Raw genomic sequence first — 23,938 nt, 5'->3', positions numbered from 1 at the left:
AGCAGTTCTTCTGCCTCAGCCTCCCGAGTAGCTGGGATTACAGGTGTGCACCCAGCTAATTTTTTTTTTTTTTTTTAGTAGAGACGGGGTTTCACCATCTTGGCCAGGCTGGTTTTGAACTTCTGACCTCGTGATCCACCTGCCTCGGCCTCCCAAAGTGCTGGGATTACAGGCATGAGCCACCGCACCTGGCCTGCTATCTACTTATTACTCTTCCTCAAATACATATTTTTTCCTAAGTTTATAAAACTGGTAAAACAAAGGAATGAAACATGTTGGAAACCATCATAAAAGCCCCTACAAATATCTGTAATGCCAACTTTTTTCTAAATTTCAGGGCAAAGTATTTATTTTATATGTTTAATTATACTAGGATAATCTTACCTTACACTGTATTTTATTTTAGCATTTATTAAGTGGCATGCTTGTAGTCTGCAAAATGACAGATTGCTAAATCAGAAAAGAATGTTTTTCTTTCCATTGTACATCATCAATGCCTCTATATAAATCTTTGGATGGTTTTAAAGGTTAAGAGGAACATTAGCCTTTGTGAGAAAGAGAAAATCAAGATAATTGATGGTTTTATTTTAGCCATTGAAAATTCCAAGTATTTTGTATTTGTGTTCTTCATCTAGAGATCGTATCATGTGTTTTCCTTCAAAAACAAGAATCTAAGGCAGGATTTGAAAATAGAAGGCTTGTATATACGCACACCTTGATAAAGCTTCAGGATGAAGAATATCTCTGAAGCTAGGAGTTAGGAATTAACATGACACACCTCAGTTCATTTTCTCAGGTTTTTAGCTTCATCAAACTTAGAACTTCATTAAACTTAATAGCAAATTAATAGCTTCATTAAACTTAGTAGCAAAATTGCTTGGGCAAGCAGAATCTCTTGATTTAGCATAAAAACTCTATAACCTACCTAAAAGGATGAAAGATGTCATCAGGATTGTGGAATTTTAGAGAAAATGTAAAATGGTTTAGTAAAGTGTTTGCATGTCATTGGTATTCAATTTACCACATTTAAAGTAAATTGTGTTTTTATTCATTCTTTGAAAGAAATTTAAAATCTTTGAACTAATTAAGATTTTCCTTTATTCTGGTCTAATGTTAAGATACTTTAGGAGAAAGCATGTATCAGATGTAGGTGTCATTGGTTTGAAGCAAGCTATACATGTCACAAGAATTTGAGTTATATTACAGAGATAGAAGTAAGGCATTGCTTTTATTGCTTGCTTAAAAACAGTGAGTCCTAGAGTCTGAAAAATCTCACTAGCTAGTCCTACATGGCATAAAGCATATTGTAGACAGTTATTATGTTTGTGTCAGAACTGTACCTGTCATAAAAATACCTTTTTGGAACTTATTCAGAGGGCTTATAAGGATACATATTTTTTCTGAGGGTTTCTATTTTATGAATGAAAATTAAGGAGGAATAAACACACAGGCTTGATTATTTTATCTTCTAAGCCCAAATTTCAAACATAGATGGTTTTCCAAACCACAAAGGATTGTTTTAAATCATGAGAGCTAAGCCACCTCAGGTAAGTCATCAACCAAAATGTGCTAGAGATAATGGAGTTTAAAATTGAAACCAGAAGCATAAAACAGCAGCAAGAGAAACAACAGTAACAGATGTGGTAATAATTTCATACAGGAAGTGCATGTGTAGAACATGTTCTGTATTTGCTGAACTTAAATTTTCTCTCGTGTTTTCCGTTCTTGACAAGCTATTTTTGTTCCCTTCTCATGTGGCATTTTCATATCAAACAAGTATGTCATTCATATTGTGAAATGAAGGAATACAAAGGGAAAGGGGTTGGCTGATCATGACAGTTTGAAATGTAAAATACCGAAATATCTATGGGTATGCCAGTGGCTTCCAGAGCAAGAAGAGGGTTTGGAAATCTCTATGAACCCTCTTCTGTATATCATGTGAACCCCAGAAACCAATCAATGTTCTTTTCCTCAAATTTTGCAACATTCACATTGCTAATCTGTAACTTCTGTTCTAAAGGATCTATCCTTACGTACTAGTGACTCAAAGATACATTGGTAATCAATAGAAAAATTATGTGGTGTGCTTACCTGCACTTTGGTAGACAAAGGGTTATATTAATTAGCACACACTGTTGGAGCCACATGCTATGTTATTGTTATTCCGGTTACTTGAGTTATTGAATTTGAGTCTCATAATAAGCAAACTTTTGCTTTGCATTAGTCTGTTGACACAACAGAATATCCTACAGGTATTTAAAACTGCATTTATGAGTTTTTAGCGACTAAGTTTGGGGTTGTTTGTCTTTTATTTTCAACAGCAGCAGGTGGGGAATCAGCTCTGGCTCCCAGTGTATTTAAACAGGCAAAGGACAAAGTCTCTGTGAGTAAAATAAGTTTTTCCTTGTTCTTCATTTGAAGTTCCTTTGGTATTAGCTGTAACATGGGAATAACTTTTGATAATGTTTAGATATTTACTCTTAAAAGTCATTTTAAATAGTTCGCTCACCCGGAAGATTCTCCGTGGCATCCAGGCATGGAAGGATGAATGTCTTCTGGGATGGCATATGATGGTAATTGGTGAGGACACAGCTGGATTGCTTCCTTACTAGTAAGACAAGAACATAGAAAGCAGCACAATGATATGGCAAAAATAAGGAAGTCCAGTTTACTTTTCATAGAATCAAATTAAACCATATAATCAACAGTAACTGTATTTTATAATACACTTTCATTGTTTTTGTTACAAAATAAAAATATGACCAAATGAAGCACTGTACACAAGCAGAAAGAAGTAGAAATCAATTATAATCCCCTTATCATAAAGATAAACACAGCTATCATTTTGATGTAAAATCCTAATTTTTTTCTATACATTTATAGGCTTAACAACAAAAATGAGAACACTGTGTATCAATTTTTAAATTAAACAGTAAATGTACTTCCATGTCGTTGAACATTTTGTAAGCTTTAATGACTACGTAATACTGCATTTTATTTCTTTGCAATGATATACTTAATCAATTTCCTATTATTTGATTTTTAGAATTCTTTGTTGGTATTTTAACAATATTACTGTAGAGAACTTTTTTGGCTAAGTTCAGTTTGTATGCTATTTCCTTCAGATAATTTTCTACTCGTGAAATTATTGTTTCAAGAAAAATGTTTATATTTAAAGTTTTTGCTGCATATTGTCAAATTGCCCTCTGGAAAGGTTCTACCTACTTATACATTCTGTATAAGGAGAGTGTTCATATTTATTATTATTACTACATATTTTATATTGTTGTATATTTGCCAAATTATGGAGATGGCATATATTATTATTTTAAAAATTTATTTTGGTTGTATTAGTGGTGTTTAACTTCTTCATATGTTTATAAATCTTTTCTATTTTTTCTGTGAATTTTATTTTTATATTATTAACTATATTTTAATGACCAAAGCCAACATGAAGTATTTTCACTCCTTTATGATTGAAAGAAAAAAATTAAAAGGCTACTAATGAAATCCTAAAATTATAACAAATAATTTGAATGATATTAATTAGTAGCTTATAACAACATTCTGAGACTGAGCAAACACATATAATATGTAAATCACAATTCTTAGTTTACCCTTCTAAAAAACCAATAAGATTTTAGACTTCCACTTTTATTTATTATGAAAAGTAGGGATTCATTTCCTATGACAGGCAAATCTTTGATCTTGAACCTGAGGGGTTTTACGTTGATAAAAGATGATACTTGATTTTTATACAAATGTTTCAGATATATTCCTGAACATATGGCAAGCAACAGAATTCATTTATTGCTTTGGTAAATATTAGGCTTTATTATAAACACATTGTGATTTCAATATTTGTATCTCTTTACCTTCTGTTTCCGAATTAATGATGTATGGTGGTTAGCCGTAGGGCTATGAAACAAATCATGTTCAAATCTTGAATATCTATTAGTTATATGATCCTTTTCTTCCTATTTCTTAATTTTCTAAAAATAAAGGGGAGGACAAAATTCCTATATCATGAGTTAGTTATAAAAATTAAATGTAATAATGTTATAAAACAGTATGCAGTATAATGTTTAGAACATAGAATTCAATTAATAAATGGTAATAATTGTTAGTTATTATTATTTTAATTAACTGAATGGTGGAAGTTTTCAGGAGCAGATATAGAAAATAAGTCTGACCTTTCCTTCTTTAGGTTGACATTATTTGGAACATTTTTAGGAAATTTTTAAGCCCCTTGGTCTTTGAGTAACTCGATAGAATCAGCACTTGGAACAGAACCATAGGCATCGTCTGACACAAAACAACCTTTTTTCCTTGTAAATGCCCATCTTGTCTTTCTGAAGCAAAATTAGCCCTTCATTCTTTCTTTTTTTCTCATTTATTAGTCTTTTTTTCTTTCTAATCCCATATCCTTGTCCTATAAGTTTTCTAAAACCCCGAGGAACTTTTATTTGATTTAGCTCTAATATTCAGTATATCCATCAGAACAGTTCTCTGATTTTTTTTGGTAGTTGTATGCTCTTTTAGATTCACTTTTTTTAACTTAAAATTTTTTTTCTATGGGTACATATTAGGTGTATATATTTATGGGATGCCTGTGATGATTTTTTAAATTGCTCTTTATTAGGAACCAGACCCACCCATAATCCTGCATTTCAGATAAGTTTTTCTGTTGTTTGTTTGTTTAGCATTAATAGTTGTCTTTCTTAACTACAAGCAATCCAATTTATTTTTCTCTTCTATATCACACTTTTGAAATTCACTCTTTTGTGGGTAGGATCAATCAAAAAAGAATGACTTGTGCTGACCCAATTATACTTCCCACTCAAGATACTGGGTCTGTAAAACAAGAAGTGATTTGTACAGTCTGTAAATACTTATGTCTCTGTTGTAGCTACAGAGGTTAAAACTTGAGATAAAAATCTCAGTTTTATCTGTCATTTCTGTAACAGTTAAATCAAATTAATTATTTGAAGATAATAATCTCCTTGGCTTTGTCATACTTATCTATATTTTTAAAAGTCACCCATGAGACATATGGAACGCCGGCATAGCTTTCTCCAAAAGCCATACATCCTTCCCAATTATACTTGCAGACAGTCTCCCCAGGGGTTATCAACACTGTAAATTAAGTCGTGATTTTCATTGGCCATCTTTTCAGTCCTGACTTTCCTTTTTAGAATCATAACACATCATGCAGACTCTAGTCTTTGCATAAAAATGTTATTAGTTCTATGGTATAACTTAATCCACAGTATGTGTTTTACTTATAAAATGAACTAATTGTATATAAACTCTGAAAATTTTCTGTTGAAGTCAATGTAGATTACCTGAAAATAAATATTCTCAATCTTTAAAAGTACTTTTTTCATTATTAGGCTTCAAATATACCTAGTTCTAAAGTTCTTGAAACATGATTAAGATATGGATTGTATGTACACCTTAAAGGCTGTGTTTATTAAAGGAATAATTCCAGCAGATAAGATATTGAAAGATATTTCCAAATGTGTTATCATTATACAACTTATGAATTAATTAGAGACTATATACATAGAATCCAAAAAGAATATTTTATATACATTATCCTTAAATTAGAGAACTATGTATAGAATCATTTTTTAAACAACAAAATTTAAGCACTCAGCATTATTTTTTAAACCAGCAAAAAGAGAGTTTTGCTAGTCACTTCTAACGTTCTTTCTATATTAAGGCTTGTTCTATTTTTAAAGAGAGAGAGAGACTTGCTTTGGTCTCAGGATTTCACAAAGCTAATTCCTTCATATCTAAGCAATATTACTCTTTCTTCTGTCCTTCTATCTATCCACCCACTCATCATTTATTCAGCAATTATCCACTGGGTCTCTACTGCGTACCAAACATAAACAATCACATTTAGAAGTAAAGCAAATAATAAATAATAAACATGGATACCTGTTCTAGACCTGGTTAATAGAAAATAAAGTGGTTTAGCATTATTTTTGTGTTTTATTTGTATAACAGAATTTTTATTTTATTTTTAATCAGGGTGTCCATGTGCAGGCTTGTTACAAGGGTATATTACGTGATGCTGAGGTTTGGGCTTATATTGATTCCATCACCCAAATAGTGAACATAGTTCCCAATAGGAAGTTTTTCAATCCTTCCCCCACTTTTGGAGTCACCAGTGTCTATTGTTGCCATCTTTATGTCCGTGTGTACCCAGTGTTTAGCTCCCACTTATAAATGAGAACATGTGATATTTGGTTTTCTTAGACATTTTTCTATGACTATTATTAAGTTAGTTTTGGCTAAAAAGAGCTGTTCAATGAAAATCTCATCTAAGTACACATCTCTATCATTGATTATAACCATTTATCATGTGTTCTTATTAAAAAGACTTTGAGTTTCTTATACGTTTATATTTCTTTTTTATCTTCCTTTTACTTTATAGTTTGGTTTATTTTGTGCTTTTGTTTGTTTTCTTTCATGGCTAGAATTCTACCTTGTCAAAGATTCCTGCTTTACAGGGTAGCACAAAGTCCCCAAGATACAGCTCAGCCTGCCCTAGCACGACTAAAAGGGCTACATTTTCTGACAGTTTATTAATACAGCCCACCTCAGCAGGCTCCACAGACCGTTTGCCATACTCAAAATCAGGGAACAAGGTAAGGCGGCAGGTCAATAAAAGGTGCAGAAAGAAATAGAATTTGGGAGAAGGTTATGTTATAGAACCTAATTCAGGAAATGTATGAAAGCAAAACTTTACATTCTGAAGTGTTTGACACATAAACAATAGGTCCTTTTAAAAACAAATACAAATTTAAAATTTTGATAAACAGTATACCTATTTTTTAAGTGTAGAAAATATGTCTTTTTCTCGATATGCTACCTATTATTTATGGTTTGATTATCTGGTAAAATATCAAATGCAAACTAACAAAACAAAATATATTCTGTTATATATAATATATAAGAAATAATATTGTGTAGTACAATAATAACAAATTATATTGTATAGAATATAATAGACAATTTAAACTTAACGTCATATACATCAGGGTTTAATACCATCTCTGACACCTACCAACTCAATTGTCTTGAAACAATTACATAAACTCATTAAACTTGTTTCTTCAGCTTTAAAATGTGTATCATGTTTTGTGGTGAGAATCAAATCATAAAAGGATGTAAACTATAAAGAGTTCCTTTCACATACACACACAAGATATGGTAATGGTCATTGTTAGAAATATTATGCATGCAGTGAGCTACTCTCAGTCCTTTCTGATTAATAAATTATCATGCTAATGAAGATTTTTCAATAAAATTAGTAATTTGCTGAAGATTGCTTGAGTACATTTATTTTACCAATATTATCATTTAGAACTTGAACTTCACACTCAGTTATTAGAACTCCAAAATAATATATTTTTATAAAACATCTAGGCAAATATGCAGTCTTTCTAAGTTATAAAGTAGAAATGTTTATAAATATGTGAAATCCAGTAGTTTGTATTAAAAGAAATTCATTTATCAGCACAGGAGGAAAATAGCAAAATCACTATCACTTCATATAAATTAAAGAGTTACAAGAACCCAATGTCCTTTTTGTTTTCTCCAATTAGGATGGAGTAACCAAGAGCCCAGAAAAGCGCTCTTCTCTCCCAAGACCTTCCTCCATTCTTCCTCCTCGCCGAGGTGTATCAGGAGACAGAGATGAGAATTCCTTCTCTCTCAACAGTTCTGTCTCTTCTTCAGCACGGCGGACCACCAGTAGGTTTATTTTGATTTGACTTCCTTTTTAAGCACTTTTTAAATCCTTTAAGTGGAATAGCACTTATATTTATATTTTAATTTGTAAAAATAAAACATGCATTAAGACTAGATTATATTTGCCCTAAGGATCAGAAAATCCAGAATGTAGATGGTGCAAAATAGCTGTTTGAGTAAAAACAGCTGATGGAGGAAATGGTAACATATTACCCTATTATCTAAGATTGATATAAAGTTATTTCTCTAAGAATATATTTTCCTTTTTGCTTCAAATTTAGAGCATAAAAGAAAATTCTAAAGAAGTAATCAATGTAGAAACCAAGTCAAGGATTTGAAAAACATACATCTATAAAAGCTTAACACTTACTAGATTTCCAAGTTGTAAAATCTAACTAGAAAGTCGACAATCAAAACTTAGGATCCTGTTCAACTCATTAAGAATTTGCATTCCAAATGAGCTATAAATATAGCATAGTCTATGCAATAGTTTCAGTTTATCTTGATTGATGGCCCATTCATGAACTGATTGGCAATTATAACAGTTTATATAATGCTCCAATCATTACACACTTATATGTTGCATTGTGGCAAACTATCTAGTAAAGCATGGATTCAAATTACTTCCATAAGTATTTTTCTGTTGCAACCAAAATAGCTACCATTTATTGAGGACGTATAGATACTAAACTCTTAAGATACATTTTTTCACTAATTTAATTAGCAAAACTAATGACTATTATAATAATTAATAAACTCAATTCAATCTACTGATGAGAAAACTGACCCTCTAGAGAGGGTAACTTGTCCAGTGCTTCACAGCTCGTAAGTGGTTGAATTTGGTTTTCAGCCTACTGATAACTTCACAACCTAAAGTCTTAATGTCTTTTCTACATTTATTGGGAGGAAATAGTACTAGAGAACTGCTCTGTAAAATTATTTGGAGAAGAGTATCTGCGTCATTTAAAAACCATTTTTAAATGGTGGAAATTGCTACCACTATCACATTATAGTTGACTGCAACACTTATTTTAATAACAATTGGCCCACTTAAATATGACTATTGGCATTTAAACAGTTTTTGCCTACAAGAAAAATGTTTATTATAATAAGAGTAATTGTGGCCAACATTATTTAGTTTCCTAGAGTATTAGCATCCTTTGAAATATGTGCTAAGAACACTGAAATCACAAAAACTATTTTATCATAGCAAAAATAAATTATTTGAATGAATTAGCAGGAAGGGCATTTAAGATTTAGTACTCTCCAGGGAAGAGACTTTAAATCTCTAGAGTTGAAATTGAACATCATTAATAACCCCAAGGATGTATGAGACAAGACAAAGATACCAAGTACTCTCCAAAGGAACATCTTGAATTATGCTTGTATTTGTTGCTATAAAAGCAAAATGGCACTTTCTCCATAAATCCACTTCTTCAAACCACTGTGTTCTGCCTTTTAAAGTGTATCTATATATGAATTGATTCATTAAATGTTCAGCACCAATTCTATTTTGACTTTTTAAATTTACTGATGTTTACAAGCATTTTGCATTGTATTATTTGATAGTGAACATAACTAACACGTTGATAATTTTAAAACATAGGGTCTATTTTACCTCTACGTATCAATAGCTGAAAGGCATAAAGATGATTGGAAGAGCAAGCACTCTGCCCACTTCTACTTGTGCACCATCCCCTTAATGGTACACAGGGATGTTCTAACATTTTGTGCAGCTATTGAAAAGATTTGAAGGAAACAATGTTGTGCAGGAAGCTCATCCACCCAAGAGGAAGGAAATCCATTGTCATTGAGGAGTTGACAAGATAAATAAAAGCACAGTTTAATCAAGTAACTTGTAAACAAATATCTTAAAAGTTGTTTTAGATCTTAGGTTTAACCTCTTCAAGTTCAGAACAAATAGGAAACATTCAAATTTATTGTTTTGATGACAAGAACATATTTATTACAATAAAAATTGATCACATATATTGAACAGCAGTGTGAAGGCCTTAATATTTGTAGTTTATCCTCTTTCTCCAGATGTAACACAAAACCTTCTTTTACGAAGCTTAAAGTGTTTTCTACAAGTATGGAAATGACTCCTTAGAAGTTTAGAAAAAAATTATTTCATATAGTAAAAATTGTTATTCACATCCAGAATATTGCTTCAATTCAGTCTCCATGAAGTCAAAAAACCCCTCAGCACACTTTGATGAATTCTGAATTCAATACATTTTATTAAAAAAATAGGTTGTCTACCTACTGTATTCAGCTCACCCTAAAGTCACCAGGGCTAGATACAATGGCAAAAAATACAGGGATGATCCCTCTCCCCAGAATATCTGAGCTATTCAAAACTGGTGAAGTAATAGAGAAAACATTCAAGAAAGAAAGAATGTTTCTGGAGAGAGTATTCAGACAGACATAGAGACAGACATCTACATTACAAACTTAGTCCATAACAAACCAGGACATGGAAGTTACAAAATGCCAAGTTGGATGTGGTTGTGTCATCCTAGTCTTGAAATTCTTGTGAAAAGCAATAAAAATCACAGAACACATGCTAATTTCTCACTTTAGACTTCTCATATCCCATTTCATATTATCAATTGAAGAGTCTAACTATCTTGTGCCCTGTGTTAGAAGACCAAAAAGACACAGGGCGCTTTCATTTGATACATGAAAACTGTTCACTGAAAGAAGTAAAATTGTTCTGTGTTTCTCCAGGAGATAGAACCTATGGCGATGGGCGGATTTACATTTTCCATAGATCACAATTGTCCAAGAAGCTCTCCTGAGCTCACATCTTGTAAATATTTAAGCAAAGATTACATGTCCACTTCTCAGAAAGAACTTCCTATATTTATGATCAATTGCATTAGGTGACCTCTAAGATTCCTTTCACTTCAGTGGCTTTAAAATTGTTATATATTTATTCTCTACAAAATTTCAGAAGATTCATTGAATTTTTTACTTAATCAGCAGTAAAAAATGAAAAGTATCCCTTCTATAAAATATGTTATAAATGAAATTTGCGTGCTTAAAAATATAAATCCTCAGGGGCTAAATATTGTATCTGGCTTAGACGTTAGTAGCATCTGGGTGAATGAGCCTCAATATTCTCATTTCTTAGGAATAATAAGAGCTGCCCCTAACAACTGTATTGTGCATGTTTGTTTGGTTATCAGTTGGTTGGTATTCACATAAGTGCTTTAAAATGTATAAGGTGTTGCATTCTTATTTCTATCATTCTTTCAGAAAAGTATTTGAAATGTCATTCAAAGCACATTCAAAAGATGGAAGAAACATAGTATAGGAAAATGGGGGGTGGGAATAATAATAATATGAGGCTGAGCTCAACTTGAGGCAAAGAAATGCATCTCAGATCCTGTATAATTAACGGGGTTTTGGATTTAACTCCAAACTGCCAAACTAGTGATGAAAACAGAGGAGAAAACACAGTCAGGTACAAGGCTCACTGGAAAAATATTGTTGAGACATCCCAAGTTTCTAAGGCAAGAAATAGACTTTTTTTTTTTTTTTTTGGTTTGAAGCACTGAGATAATTTTCCTTATGAAAAGAATACATGATATAGCAATGTCTGACAGCTTCCATAAACACATTTACACCTCATAGTGTTCCTCAATATAAGGATATAATATTGAAATGCAGATCTTTCTATACAGACCAAAACTATGTGTCCTAAATACATGGTTCTATATTGTATGTTCACCTGGATCCCAGAATGAATTTACTACATAGAGGAATGAATGATCTACATATCATTCAAGGAATCTTCAGTAAATTTGGGTCTGCAGTGTAAACTCTTTCCAACTAAAGGCAGATCCATTTGCCTTAATAGTCACACAAGTAGAAAATAGTTTTTGACACATCCATAATGAAAATTAAGGAGAACAAATCAGAAAAAAAAATCAGGTTTTTTTCTTTGTGTTGATAGCAATGCGTGTTCAAGAGTGCCACCCGGTTATGCACCTGATTTCAGAAACGAGACTCTCAGCTTCTTGAGCACTATAGTGATCATTACAATAACTGTTTCTAAATACCTTAGAAATTTAACATATTATGACTTCTAACAATCTATGGGAAGAGGGATGTTTTGAGGAGAACTGTCTGACTCTGGTTTGATTTTGGTCTTGCTTGTTAATACAGGGTCAGAGCCAATTCGCAGAGCAGGAAAGAGTGGTACCTCAACACCCACTACCCCTGGGTCTACTGCCATCACTCCTGGCACCCCACCAAGTTATTCTTCACGCACACCAGGCACTCCTGGAACCCCTAGCTATCCCAGGACCCCTCACACACCAGGAACCCCCAAGTCTGCCATCTTGGTGCCGAGTGAGAAGAAGGTCGCCATCATACGTACTCCTCCAAAATCTCCTGCGACTCCCAAGCAGCTTCGGCTTATTAATCAACCACTGCCAGACCTGAAGAATGTCAAATCCAAAATCGGATCAACAGACAACATCAAATACCAGCCTAAAGGGGGGCAGGTAAGAATTGTATGAACACATATTTGCTGCCAGAAATAATTATTACATTGCCTTCTTCATATTGAAAACTAACAGTTCTTAAAAGGGAAGCAGATGTGTTATAAGAGCTGCTGGTTACAATTTATTGCTAAGAGTTTGGACTTTACATTAGGAAGATATCCTCTGAAATATAATGAAAATCACATGACATGCCCATTCCTTCTGTTTGTTATTGGGTAAAAATTTTTACCAACTTTTAGTTGATTAACTAACTTTTTTTTCTGAATGTATCTCTGTTGCTTTGTGTTTTTTAACTTGAGATTAAAGTTATATTTCTGATATAAAATTGAGTTTTCTATTTTAGTTTCTGACCATGAGCTCATTTGGCTATCTTTTAGTGATTCCAATTTTATCTCCTTCTTTCTTCCCCAAGGATTTCCTATGACATTTTCTACCATTTCCTCATGTTTACTCCAAAATAAGGATGTTTCACCGGAGTTTCAATTCTGGCTACTATTGCCTAAATGTTGCAAAGGGCAGGTATTCGTGTTGATAATAAAAGACACATGGTTCTGATGAATAAAATTGTAGACTTTGAACTTCTATTCAAGATTAATTGTATTAAATAGAGCTATTGGTAAAGCTTACTTACTAACTCTTAACTTCAGCTCCCCAGAGCAAACATTCATACCTTTTCAAACCAGGGGGTTTTGAGTTCTGTCTTGACCTGAACCTTGCTTATACGCTATATGTTTGGACAAAGCAATTAGCCTGGAAGGAAATAATACAAATATTATTTAATGTTTATCTCATAATATTGATCTATTCAGGATAGTTTAACTTTTGTCATTGAAGAGATATAAAACAACATGCTTTTTTGAAAGAAAGAAGGACAAAAACAGTAACTTTGTACATAAATGAACTTATAATGCCCTTTCAATATTCCAAGAAAGTCTTTCCTTTTTAACGTCAATATTTTTTTCTGCCACTCTTTTTCTCGTCTCTTGTATTTTGTGCCACTGCTTTCTGGTATCCCTCCTTCATGCCAAAGAAAATCTATTTTCAGGCAAGTTTAGAAGAAAGATCTTGCCAAAATGTAAAGCTATCAGGCACTCCTACTCACCAATGAAGCAAAAATTCAGTGTTGCTCTTTCGTTTAGCAACAAACTTCTTTGCTGTCTCATTATGGCTCTGTTAGGGAAAGCCCAAAGAGTTAAGAAAAATCAACCAACCGGACAGGAGGGGAGAGGTCAATATGCCCTTTTAGAGCAATGATAACATTCTATAATAATAGAGTCGTAGAAAGATACTTTTTCATAGATGCTATGAAAACTAGAAGCTACAAGAAACATTTTTAAGCAAAAAGCAGAATTATAAGCCTATAATTCCTAAAAAACTCAAACTATTCTTGCGTTCATCAGAGTTTTGCACATGCAAGAGAAGGAAATATTTTGAGCTTTTTGGAAATATTCAAATGTTGCATCATCTTTATATTTACACATAAATAATTTAAAAGTGTAAGGTGAATAAAATCAATTTAGTACCATTTGGAAAGTTCTGCATTTTAGCCTTGGACAAGCTATCCTCTAAAATAGAGTAACTATTATGTATATTTAAAAATCAGTTCTTTTAAAATAAATATTCCCATGTCCTGTTATTCTCCTTAACTAGATGTGGAGTTTACTTAATTATATTCTGGAAAACATTAATACTTAAAATAATTTGTTTCCTCTTAGAATCACAAGAAAATACAAATTATCTCCAAGATATTGTATTAAAACTAAAAAAAGTAATTAAAAGAGAAAAGTATTATTTTAAGTTGACATAGAAATTTTATAATATATGATTTTCTTTGAAGGACTCCTTAAGAAAGGCAAAAAGAATAGTTTTAGCCCCAGCTTTGCAGGAACCTCTAAGATTCAATCAACCCAAAAAATGTGAAGACGTCTGTTTTCTTTTTCCGATTCTTTATCATATCTGGTTTTGAGTATTTTTGTGTCTTATTTTAATTGACTTCTATATTTGGTAATTCATAAAATTGATACAAAATATCTTATACTTTTGAGCTGAACTGAAACTTCCTTAGAGATTATGGTAGTTAAGGACTAGTAAATACATATGACACAAAAATTACAGAAAGGACAAAAATAGCTTCAAAATCACAGTGTCATTTGAAGCAAATCTGTTTTTTTCATCAGGCAAGTGTTAACCTGCTACAAAATTATCCTAGTTCAGCAATAATGACTTTGGAAGAAATCCACAACAGTGGAGTTATGAGGTGACTTTTTTGCGGAAGTAGGAGGTATTTCTCACCAAGATAAGAAACAGATGAAAGATATTTGCCTTCTATTTTGTGATAGATGGTATAAATTCACTTAAATTAAAGGGTAAAATGAATTGGGAAATAATAGCGCATTGCAATTGAACTGTCTGTAGGAAAAACCTATCATTCAACACTTCAGCACTATCCCCTTAAAAGCCTCCTTACAGTGTATGATCTCAGATACAGGGAGTGAGGAGAGGTTTTTTCCATACTTGTAAAACTGAAGATCTTATAGAACGACTGAAGGAAAAGTATTTTAGGGCTTCTTAGAAATTATCAAAATGACATGTTAAAGACCTTTATTAGATGATTGAGCATCTATACATGCATACTGTTGAAGAAATTGAAGCCACTAGCACATTGTTCTCAATTGTAAATTGATTTTCCTAAGGCATTTGAATGGATAGTGGCCAACCCAGAAACATTTAAAAAGACAGAACAGGAGCTATACTTTCTTCACCGGCCAGGTTTTGTAATAGTGATACATGGTCTCTAGGAATTGAGAAAAATATTCATGTAATTCTTATTAAAGAAGGTGGGAGTAAAATTAAAGATGTAACTTTAATTCCTCTGCACAGGGTCTGTTGTGGTAAAATTTGAAGCAATTAGGTTGTATACAAATAATTTAATTGTGAAGACTTCATTATTGGGGTTTTAAAATTTGTGCAATCTCTAAAAATTGGGAGAGGAAATCTATAATAAAGATATATGCATCTTAGGAACTCAACAGCTTTCCAAATTATTTGCCTCCAGTTTGAACAATAATTGCTCTTCTGTATGTACAGGTTTTGTGCTTACAGCAGCTATCTCTTCTGTTAAGGTCCAATTTCTGTTGGCAGAGGGGCTCAGCTCAGTGAGTCAAATCAATGCCTAATGGAATAGATAAGCTAGCTGAAGATACGAGGAGCTTTACAGAAGGCAATAAAGCTAATCTTTTCAGCTAAAACAAATTCATTCTATTGGAAAGAATAGGGGCAATCATGGATTCAGTGTAGATAATTAGCTTGATTGATTTCACTCAAGGCATAGGGAAGACTATCTTATTAAGTGTATTAATTTGAAACTGCTCTATGTAGCTAGCCTCTCAATCTACATTAAATCTAAGTTTTAGAATAAATAATGTTAGCTTTTGAAGAACACAGCTGCTTCAGTTAAACAAAGGTAGGAAAACAAGCAATTTCTCTAAACAGGTAGCATAAAAAAATTTAGGAAACAACTCAAGGAATAGTGCTTTTTACCTTTTCTATCTAATAATCAGGTTTTAAAATGCTCCTATATGTTTTGACAGATATCTTGTTTTTCTCCATTGGCTTTATGAAGATGAGTATAAAAAGCACAAGTTGGCCAGGTGCGGTGGCTCATGCCTGTAATCCCAGCACTTTGCGAGGCCAAGGCGGGTGGATCACCTGAGGTCAGGAGTTCGAGACCAGCCTGGCCAACATGGTGAAACCCCGTCACTACTAAAAATACAAAAAAAAAAAAAAAAAAATAGCCAGGCGTGGTGGTAGACACCTGTAATCCCAGCTACTTGGGAGGCTGAGGCACGAGAATTGCTTGAACCCAGGAGGCAGAGGTTGCAGTGAGCCAAGACCACGCCATTGCACTCCAACCTGGGCAACAAGAATGAAACTCTGTCTCAATAAATAAATAAATAAAATTTTAAAAGCACAAGTTATATGCCCTTGTAATAATTGAAAGTTACTAAAGAAGTGGTTTCATAGATGTTGTTTTCATTTACTGCTCATTGGATAGGATAGTGAGTTAGAGCATGATCTCTGCAAGACCATGTCTGTGGATCTGATTGATTGCCTCTGAATTATGTGCTTTTGCTCCATTAATGACTACTGTCAGTCATTTTCAGGTTAGCTAGGCTACAGATGGTGGCATCATCATGCAAGTCACTCCTTTTTAAAGAAGAAACAGTACTCACTTTTTAAATAAAGAACTTTGTAAAATTTGTCAGCTTTCCCAATCAGCATTGCTCTGTCATCTTTTTAAAATTTTTATTTAGATAAATCTATTAAACTAGAACCTGTAAAACATATCATTACATTCTAGAAATAAAGCAATCTTAGTTTCTATATCTCAGTTCTATATGGATCTATTAAACTAAAGGATATTAGACGTCAGAGATATCCATCTCCTTCTAATCCAACCCTCACATTTTCACAGAGTAAGAGACAGAAGTTCTCACATTACCCGCATTTTGCATATAGGACATTAAACATCATCCTTCCATGGCTGAGCTATGAAGTCAGAGTCTATACTTTGTCTTTAATGAATAATTAGTCACTTATCCGCAAGTATGTAATTTTGTATACCTTAGTCTTTTTTGTTTGCTTTACTTTTCATTTCATAACATGAAAATAAATGGTAATTTTATTTAACAGGGCTTTCCATGCCAAAGTTTTTTTTTATCACGTCAGGATTGAAATTTGAAGCTTCTAAACTTTTATTATATTTTCATGAAATAATTTAATGCAAATAGCACGTTATATTGATACACTATTAAAATACATGTTATATTAATATACTACATTAAATTTGGAAAGGTATGTTGCATTTTATCCTATTTTTTGTTTTCTCTTATGATTGACAGTTATTTTTTAAATAATTCTAAAAATTAAGGTTTTAAAATAGAAGCTAGTTAGCTTTTTAATTTCTATGGATAATATAAAGAATCAATTATGAAATATTATAGCATCAATCTTGGCATCTTAAAAATAACATGGGGAGTTGTCTTTTATTTCTTTGATAATTCCAGAAATACAAAGTTTTACCTTTCTTTACTTGACCATTGATTCAACAAATATTTATTGAGCACCTACTACACCATGCTATGTTCTACATACTGAAATATAACAATGAACAAAACAGACATAGATTTCTTAAATTCTTGTCATCATGGAATTTACATTCTAGGAGGAAAGGTGAGCAAAAAAAAAAAGTGATATAAGAAAAATATGTAAAAAAGTGCTAAATATGAAGGAGAAAAATAAAGATAAGAAAGAGGCTCAGGATATGTTAAGAGGAAATTGCATTTCTGATAAGATGGCTAGGAAAGGCATGAGAAGGTGATATTTGAATAGACGCTCCAAGGAAGTAAAGAAGTAAGCCATTTGGATAACTAGGTAATGAGCCTTTCAGGCAAAGGGAACCACACATCCAAAGACCCTGAGGTAGAAGCAGGCCTAGCATGTTCTAGGAACAGCAAGTACATCAGTGTGACTGATGCCACATACATCTTTGAGTATAGAAAGTTTACGCTATTATTACATTATTATTTTTAGTATTATTACATCTATTCAAATAACAGGACTTTCATATTGCTAAACCAAAAATCTAAGAGTCGACTTTTCCTCTCACTTTCTCTCATCCCATATCCTAACCATCTGATTTTGTGCCCTGAATAGCTCTTAAATCTGCCCATTTCACTCACTCTGCTCTGCACTACCTTAGCGCAGGATACATGATCTCTTGTTGATATTGCCACAATTGTTATTAACTTTTGGTTTCCCTACATCTGTTGTTTGCTCTATCTGATATACTCTCTATACTGTAACCAAACTTTCTCACCACATTTTTCATTAAATATTCCATTGTATAATTAGTAATTTAATGTCTATCTTGTTTCACTTACTAGACCATAAGCTCCATGAAGTCAGAGATGATGTGCATTTTGTCCATAATGTCCCATACATAGTAGGTGCTCAATAAATATGCATTGAAAATTGAATGAATGTATTATGCCATATTCATGGAGAGATGCATTCTTTTAGTGACACTGTTGAATGGTTATGAATGTTTTATGTCATGACAGTTATTATCCAAAGAAACTTTCCACGATTGTCTAAAACAAGCTTGTCCAACCCGTAGCCCTTGGGGCCACATGTGGCGCAGGATGACTTTGAATGTGGCCCAACACAAATTCATAAACTTTTTAAAAACATTTTGATATTTTTTGTGATTTTATTTTTAGCTCATCAGCTATGATTAGTTTTAGTGTATTTTATGTGTAGCCCAAGACAATTCTTTTTCTTCCAATGTGGCCCAGGGAAGCCAAAAGATTGGACACCCCTTATCTAAAAGAATATTGAACTAGGATTTAAGAGCTGAGTTAGTGGTCCAGCTCTTCTATTAAAATATTGCATTACCTTAGGTACTGATTTCTTTTTGTCCTTATTTGTAGACCGGAAGCAACAAAATCATGCTTGATTTTGTATATAGCACCATTTCATTTAAATAGACTCTTAAGTCATTTTAAATTCTCACATGCATGGTACTACTTGGAGCATGATAGTTATGCATTACAGTTCATCAAAAAACATTCATTTAGGTATTCTAATAGATTCCATATGTGTTTGTGCCACAAGGGCCAGCTGAAATTGAGTAAAAGAGCAGGGTTTCTGAAATAGAAGACAGGTGTCATAAGGGAAGAAGGAGCCATAGAGAGGAAGGAATAAGGGAATAAAATTAGTAAAATGTAGGGTGGAATCTTTTTAAATATATTCTTATAAAGTTTTAGACATTATCTGTATTAGTCTGTTCTCACATTGCTATAAAGAGCTACCCAAGACTGGGTAATTTATGAAGAAAAGAGGTTTAATTGACTCACAGTTCCACAGGCTTAACAGGGCGCATGACTGAGAGGCCTGAGGAAACTTAAAATCATGGCAGAATATGAACTTTCACTCTCTCTCTCACCTGCCACCATGTGAAGAAGGTGCCTGGTTTAAGGGAAAGCAGTTCCACACACTTTTAAATCATCAGATCTCATGAGAACTCACTCACCATCATGAGAACAGCAAGGAGGAAATCCATCCCCATGATCCAGTCACCTCCCACCAGGTCCCTCCTCCAATTCAACCTGAGATTTGGGCAGGGACACAAATCCAAATCATATTGTTACCCTCGGATTATTTTTAGGCCCTTTAAGTGCTAATTACATAGTTTACCTTCAATTTTATATTTAAGAAAATGGATTAATTCTAGAAGCAACTAATAAATTATAGTGAAACAGAATTTTCCCTCATTATATGAAATTATAATGGTTACCCCTATGAAGGTCTACTGAGTGCTATTAACATGTAAGCATGTTTATAACATATAAGATGAAGAGAGAAAGATTGCAGTGAATCTTTTTCTCATTCACATGTTTATTCTTTCATCAAACATTTACTAAGATTGCTGGGCATTAAATGACAAAAGGGGAATGGGAGACAATGAGACATTGTATCTGCAATCCAGGCAAAGGGGAGGTTTTTTGTTTTTTGTTTTGTTTCTTGTCCTCCTGTAATGTCTTCCCCTTATTTAATTTTAAGTTTTTTCCAAGCCATTTCTTTACATATTCTTAGAGCTACAATAAGGTCTAAATAAGAGGAGTCATACAATACCCTATGAACTTGTAAAAATACTGTTGGTCAACACAGCATGAAGAAATTTATTACAAGGCTTTTGTTTGTTTTGTTTTGTTTTTTGATATCAAAGTCATCATTATATCAGAGTGAAAGCTCCTTAAGATCAGGACTCTGTCTTTATGTAATAGAATTTTGTAACTATAATTCAAATGTCTTTTGTGGTGTAATGAAAAGGTTTTGAGCTAGGTTGAGTGAATATTAATTTTTAAAAATTATGAGAAAATTACTACTTTGGGTTTGCAAAGTTGAGGCCTGTTGAGCCTTTTTATCTACTATTCATTCACAAGCCAAACAAAAACATAGGAACTAATGAGGTTATTTTCAGATAACTGAGCAGACTATTTAAAAGTTACTTTCTTCGATGACTTGGTCCACTATTCCTTAGAATTTCTTAAAAATTTAAACAGGAAAAAATTTAATGTGAAAAAATTGTAGTATACAAATTTGAAAAAGTTCATTGACTGTTCATTTTCATGCATCAAAATGACTGTTGTACTCATGTTTCTTCCAGCGCCCATTGAGAGACCATTTACAAATACTTAACAATGGGTCTAGTGACTAAACTCATTAATGTCTATTCCACTAAAACGTTCTTTCCAAATTCTTCAGCATTATCTATTCACCCCAGGGCTTTTCAGTGTGGTTCTACTTTCTGTGCCATGTGACTCAGCTTGCTTAGGAAAATTCGTCTCTCCAACTTTTCTTTTAGAGTTTTGTGGAATTGTGCATTTTGACATAAACTGTTATTTCTTCCTAAAAATGTATTTAAATATACATACTGTTTATATTGGATATAAAGAATTTTAAAGAAACTATTGTTCAATGTAGGCGGGGATGATTAAAATTCTGATTATAATGTTTGCATACATTTTAACCAGAGTGCAAAGTTTTTAACAGATGAATCTTTGAAGAACATCATGTGTGCCAGAGAACTTTCAATCTTCAAGAATATCTGTAGTCATAGTTTGCTTAACTATAGGATACTTGAGGATTTATAGAGGCTAAATAGTTTTCCTTAAAATGAATATTATGAAATAAAAAATACTTTCGAAAGAGAGAGAAAGTATTTTCATAATGCAAGAACAAAGGAGGGCTTAATTTTATGCCATCCTGAGAAATGAGGGAAACCCAAAGGAGAAACTTAATCCCCTGCAAGGTTAAAGGGAAGTCAGTTGAGTGCCACTGTTCACTCCCCCTTCTCAAAAGCATTCTTTCTGATACAGCTCAGATGGAGGAAGAGAGAAATGGTGTTGCAACCTAGGTTCATACCTAATGGATGCCTGAGGGGGTCTAGACAAATCCAAATTATTTGACACCTAGTCACCCTCCACATCTCACCACGTTGAGCTGATTTGTGGGTCTTTTGATAAAGAGAGCAGTGTCGGAGAGAGTCAATTTAAAAAAAAATCAAAATCTCATTGCTCAAGAAATTCAAGTTGACGTTGGGATGAATGCCTCCAACTTACAAATTGTTTTACTAAAAATTGTACATTAGGAATGTATTTTCTTTCATTTTACATGTTTCTTAGTAAGAGAGATTTTTTTTTTCTTGTCTGCAGGCATATCCTGCATTTTCTGTTTCAATCCTTTCCTAGAGCAACCCTGTTTTAGGGGAACAGGTGTTAATTTATTGAAAGAAACAATTAAATATATGCAGAGAGAGAGAGCACCGTGGCAGATCACTTCAATTAAACCATGGTGATAAAATCCAACTAAAGTCACACAAGGAATATCCAGAAAGAAATTACAATATTCTTCTCTATCATAGTGGAAGAATAGAGTTAGTCAAAATTAAAATAAAGCAATTCTAATGAATTTTTAATGTCATTAACCTATGCTTATACAACTCTTCATGCTATATGACCCTTATGTGAATGGAAAGCCAACTATTTATGCAAATAAATCACCAATGTTTGCATAAAATTCATGAGACTACAGTCCTTTTTTGCAAGCTCTCACTGGGGGTATTGATTACACCAAACCTTGAAGAATAATCTGTTACAGACTCAACTTGGAATGAGAGCACCCTAGGGAGAGATAATAACATAAAACACAGGGATGAACTTTAAATGTAAACACAGACCTGAAAGTATAGAATGTAGCAGAGTCTGGCCAAAATGTAAAGTAACGGAGAAGTCTGAAGATTCAGAATTGCTGAGACCTCTGGCTGCCTCACTAAGAAGTTTTGATGTATTTAATAAGAAATAGGGCGCTTGGGGGAATTTTGAATAGGGGAGAGCTATAGGAAGATGATCTGGTTGATTAATATAGTATTTTTCACTTCTATGAAGTATGTAGGAAAAAAAGATTGTCACACTTTCAGATTACACTACTTTGTATTAATAGTGCAAGTAAAAATTTTACTTGAAATAGGCCGGGCACAGTGACTCACGCCTGTAATCCCAGCACTTTGGGAGGCCAAGGTGGGCAGATCACGAGGTCTGGAGATCGAGACCATCCTGGCTAACACGGTGAAACTTCATCTCTACTAAAAAATACAAAAAATTAGCCGGACATGGTGGCGAGCGCCTGTAGTCCCAGCTACTCAGGAAGCAACCGGAGGCGGACTTGCATGACGAGATCCCCACTGCACCGCCTGGTGACAGACGAGACTTGGTCTCAAAATCTTGAAATAAATTGGCAGAGATTAAAATGTGATTTAGAGAAAATTTTTCGCAATTATTATTCAGATTTTTTCCTTCATATCATGAGCACAGAAAATTAGTTTTTTCGTTAAATAGTAGTTATTTGTTTTCTAGACAATCTCTAAGATGTTAAAATAATTTTCCCTTGACATAGGTTTTTGGGAAAACAAATGTTTTTCTAAAACTGAAAATCCCTTCCCAAAGAAATAAGTGTTTATTTAGATTTATCCATAGAACCCAGAGTTAAAACTATAACTCTTTGATTTTTTTTTTAACCGATCTGGAATATGGCCTTCTCCTTCACAGCAGCCATGAATTTTTCTATTTTATGAAATGGTTTCTGAGGACTGCTGTTATTTGTGGAATGAACTCTAAGATGCTAATTATTTGTAATTGACCCTAGAGATCTTTGGTGTGAAGTAATTTGTAATTTTGCTACTGCATAAATGTGAGTCACGCAGAATAGGTGAACATTCAGGTGCAAGTTGTCAAGCTAGAGTGTAACTCTTCATAAGCACTAAGTGTCCACTATCCAAAGAGGTTTATGCTTCTTTCTACCCTACCATTAAGCTCTGTGGAAAACAAAGGTCTAGAGAGGCCAGTTACATTTATTCTGTCATAATTCACCTCATTTTAGATGAAAAAATTGTAATATAAGCTATTGCAATATGGAAATATGTAAAGAAAGTCCCAGTGATGCATGTGAAAGGATAGGATTGCTTCATATTACAAGTTGAGCAGACATAGGTGGAGAAAGTCTACCTGCAAGAGAGGCAAGCAGGTTTTTTTGATAGAATATCTGTGATTTTCTAGAAAATCTGGGTAAAATCAACAGAAGTCAGCTATTAAGTTGTAGGACTTTAAGATTCTAAATAATCTCCTAATAATGCTGGCAATGTGATCATTTAGGATTGAATCATTTGTTTTGGAAATGATAAAAATGGTCAAACAGTTGATTAAATGTTAATGTCAAACAGATTTATGCAACTGATTTTAGAATTTCCATTTTTGTAACAAGTGAATCAGATTGCGTGTTTGGCTTGTGATCACTTGGCAATGAGTCACTAGATTGGTACTCTAATGATCTCTAAGTTAAATTTTTTAAACATAGTATGAAATCCTGTATATTCTCAAGGATTAGTAAAATAGCTCACATCATGTCTATGTCATTGCCAAAATAATTAGATACTTACTGAGAATCCTTTAAAGTATTATTATTAGAAACAATAAGTCAAAATTATTTGCTTTCTCCCATCCGAGTACTAATCAAGCCCGACCCTGCTTAAATTCCAAGAT

General features: G+C 33.1%; 1 protein-coding gene across 22 annotated transcripts in view; it reads left to right on the top strand.

Moving 5' to 3' along the window:
- MAP2 (microtubule associated protein 2) overlaps positions 1 to 23,938 on the top strand; it is a 310,676-nt gene that overhangs the window by 274,606 nt on the left and 12,132 nt on the right. For 10 of the 22 annotated variants that reach the window (XM_058439032.1, XM_058439003.1, XM_058438994.1 and 7 more), the window contains 3 exons: positions 2,322 to 2,383; positions 7,620 to 7,767; positions 11,938 to 12,278. In XM_058439032.1, coding sequence (XP_058295015.1) covers positions 2,322 to 2,383; positions 7,620 to 7,767; positions 11,938 to 12,278 — 551 coding nt within the window. Of the gene's footprint in view, positions 1 to 2,321; positions 2,384 to 6,488; positions 6,660 to 7,619; positions 7,768 to 11,937; positions 12,279 to 23,938 lie in introns of all 22 variants that reach the window. The other 12 variants (XM_058438969.1, XM_058438963.1, XM_058439010.1 and 9 more) reach the window with 3 other exon arrangements.

This window comes from Hylobates moloch, unplaced genomic scaffold (genome assembly GCF_009828535.3).
Source record: "Hylobates moloch isolate HMO894 unplaced genomic scaffold, HMol_V3 SCAFFOLD_1, whole genome shotgun sequence".
Lineage (NCBI taxonomy): Eukaryota > Metazoa > Chordata > Mammalia > Primates > Hylobatidae > Hylobates > Hylobates moloch.
The sequence above is the reverse complement of the archived record's forward strand: the minus strand, read 5'-3'. Positions and strand labels throughout refer to the sequence as shown.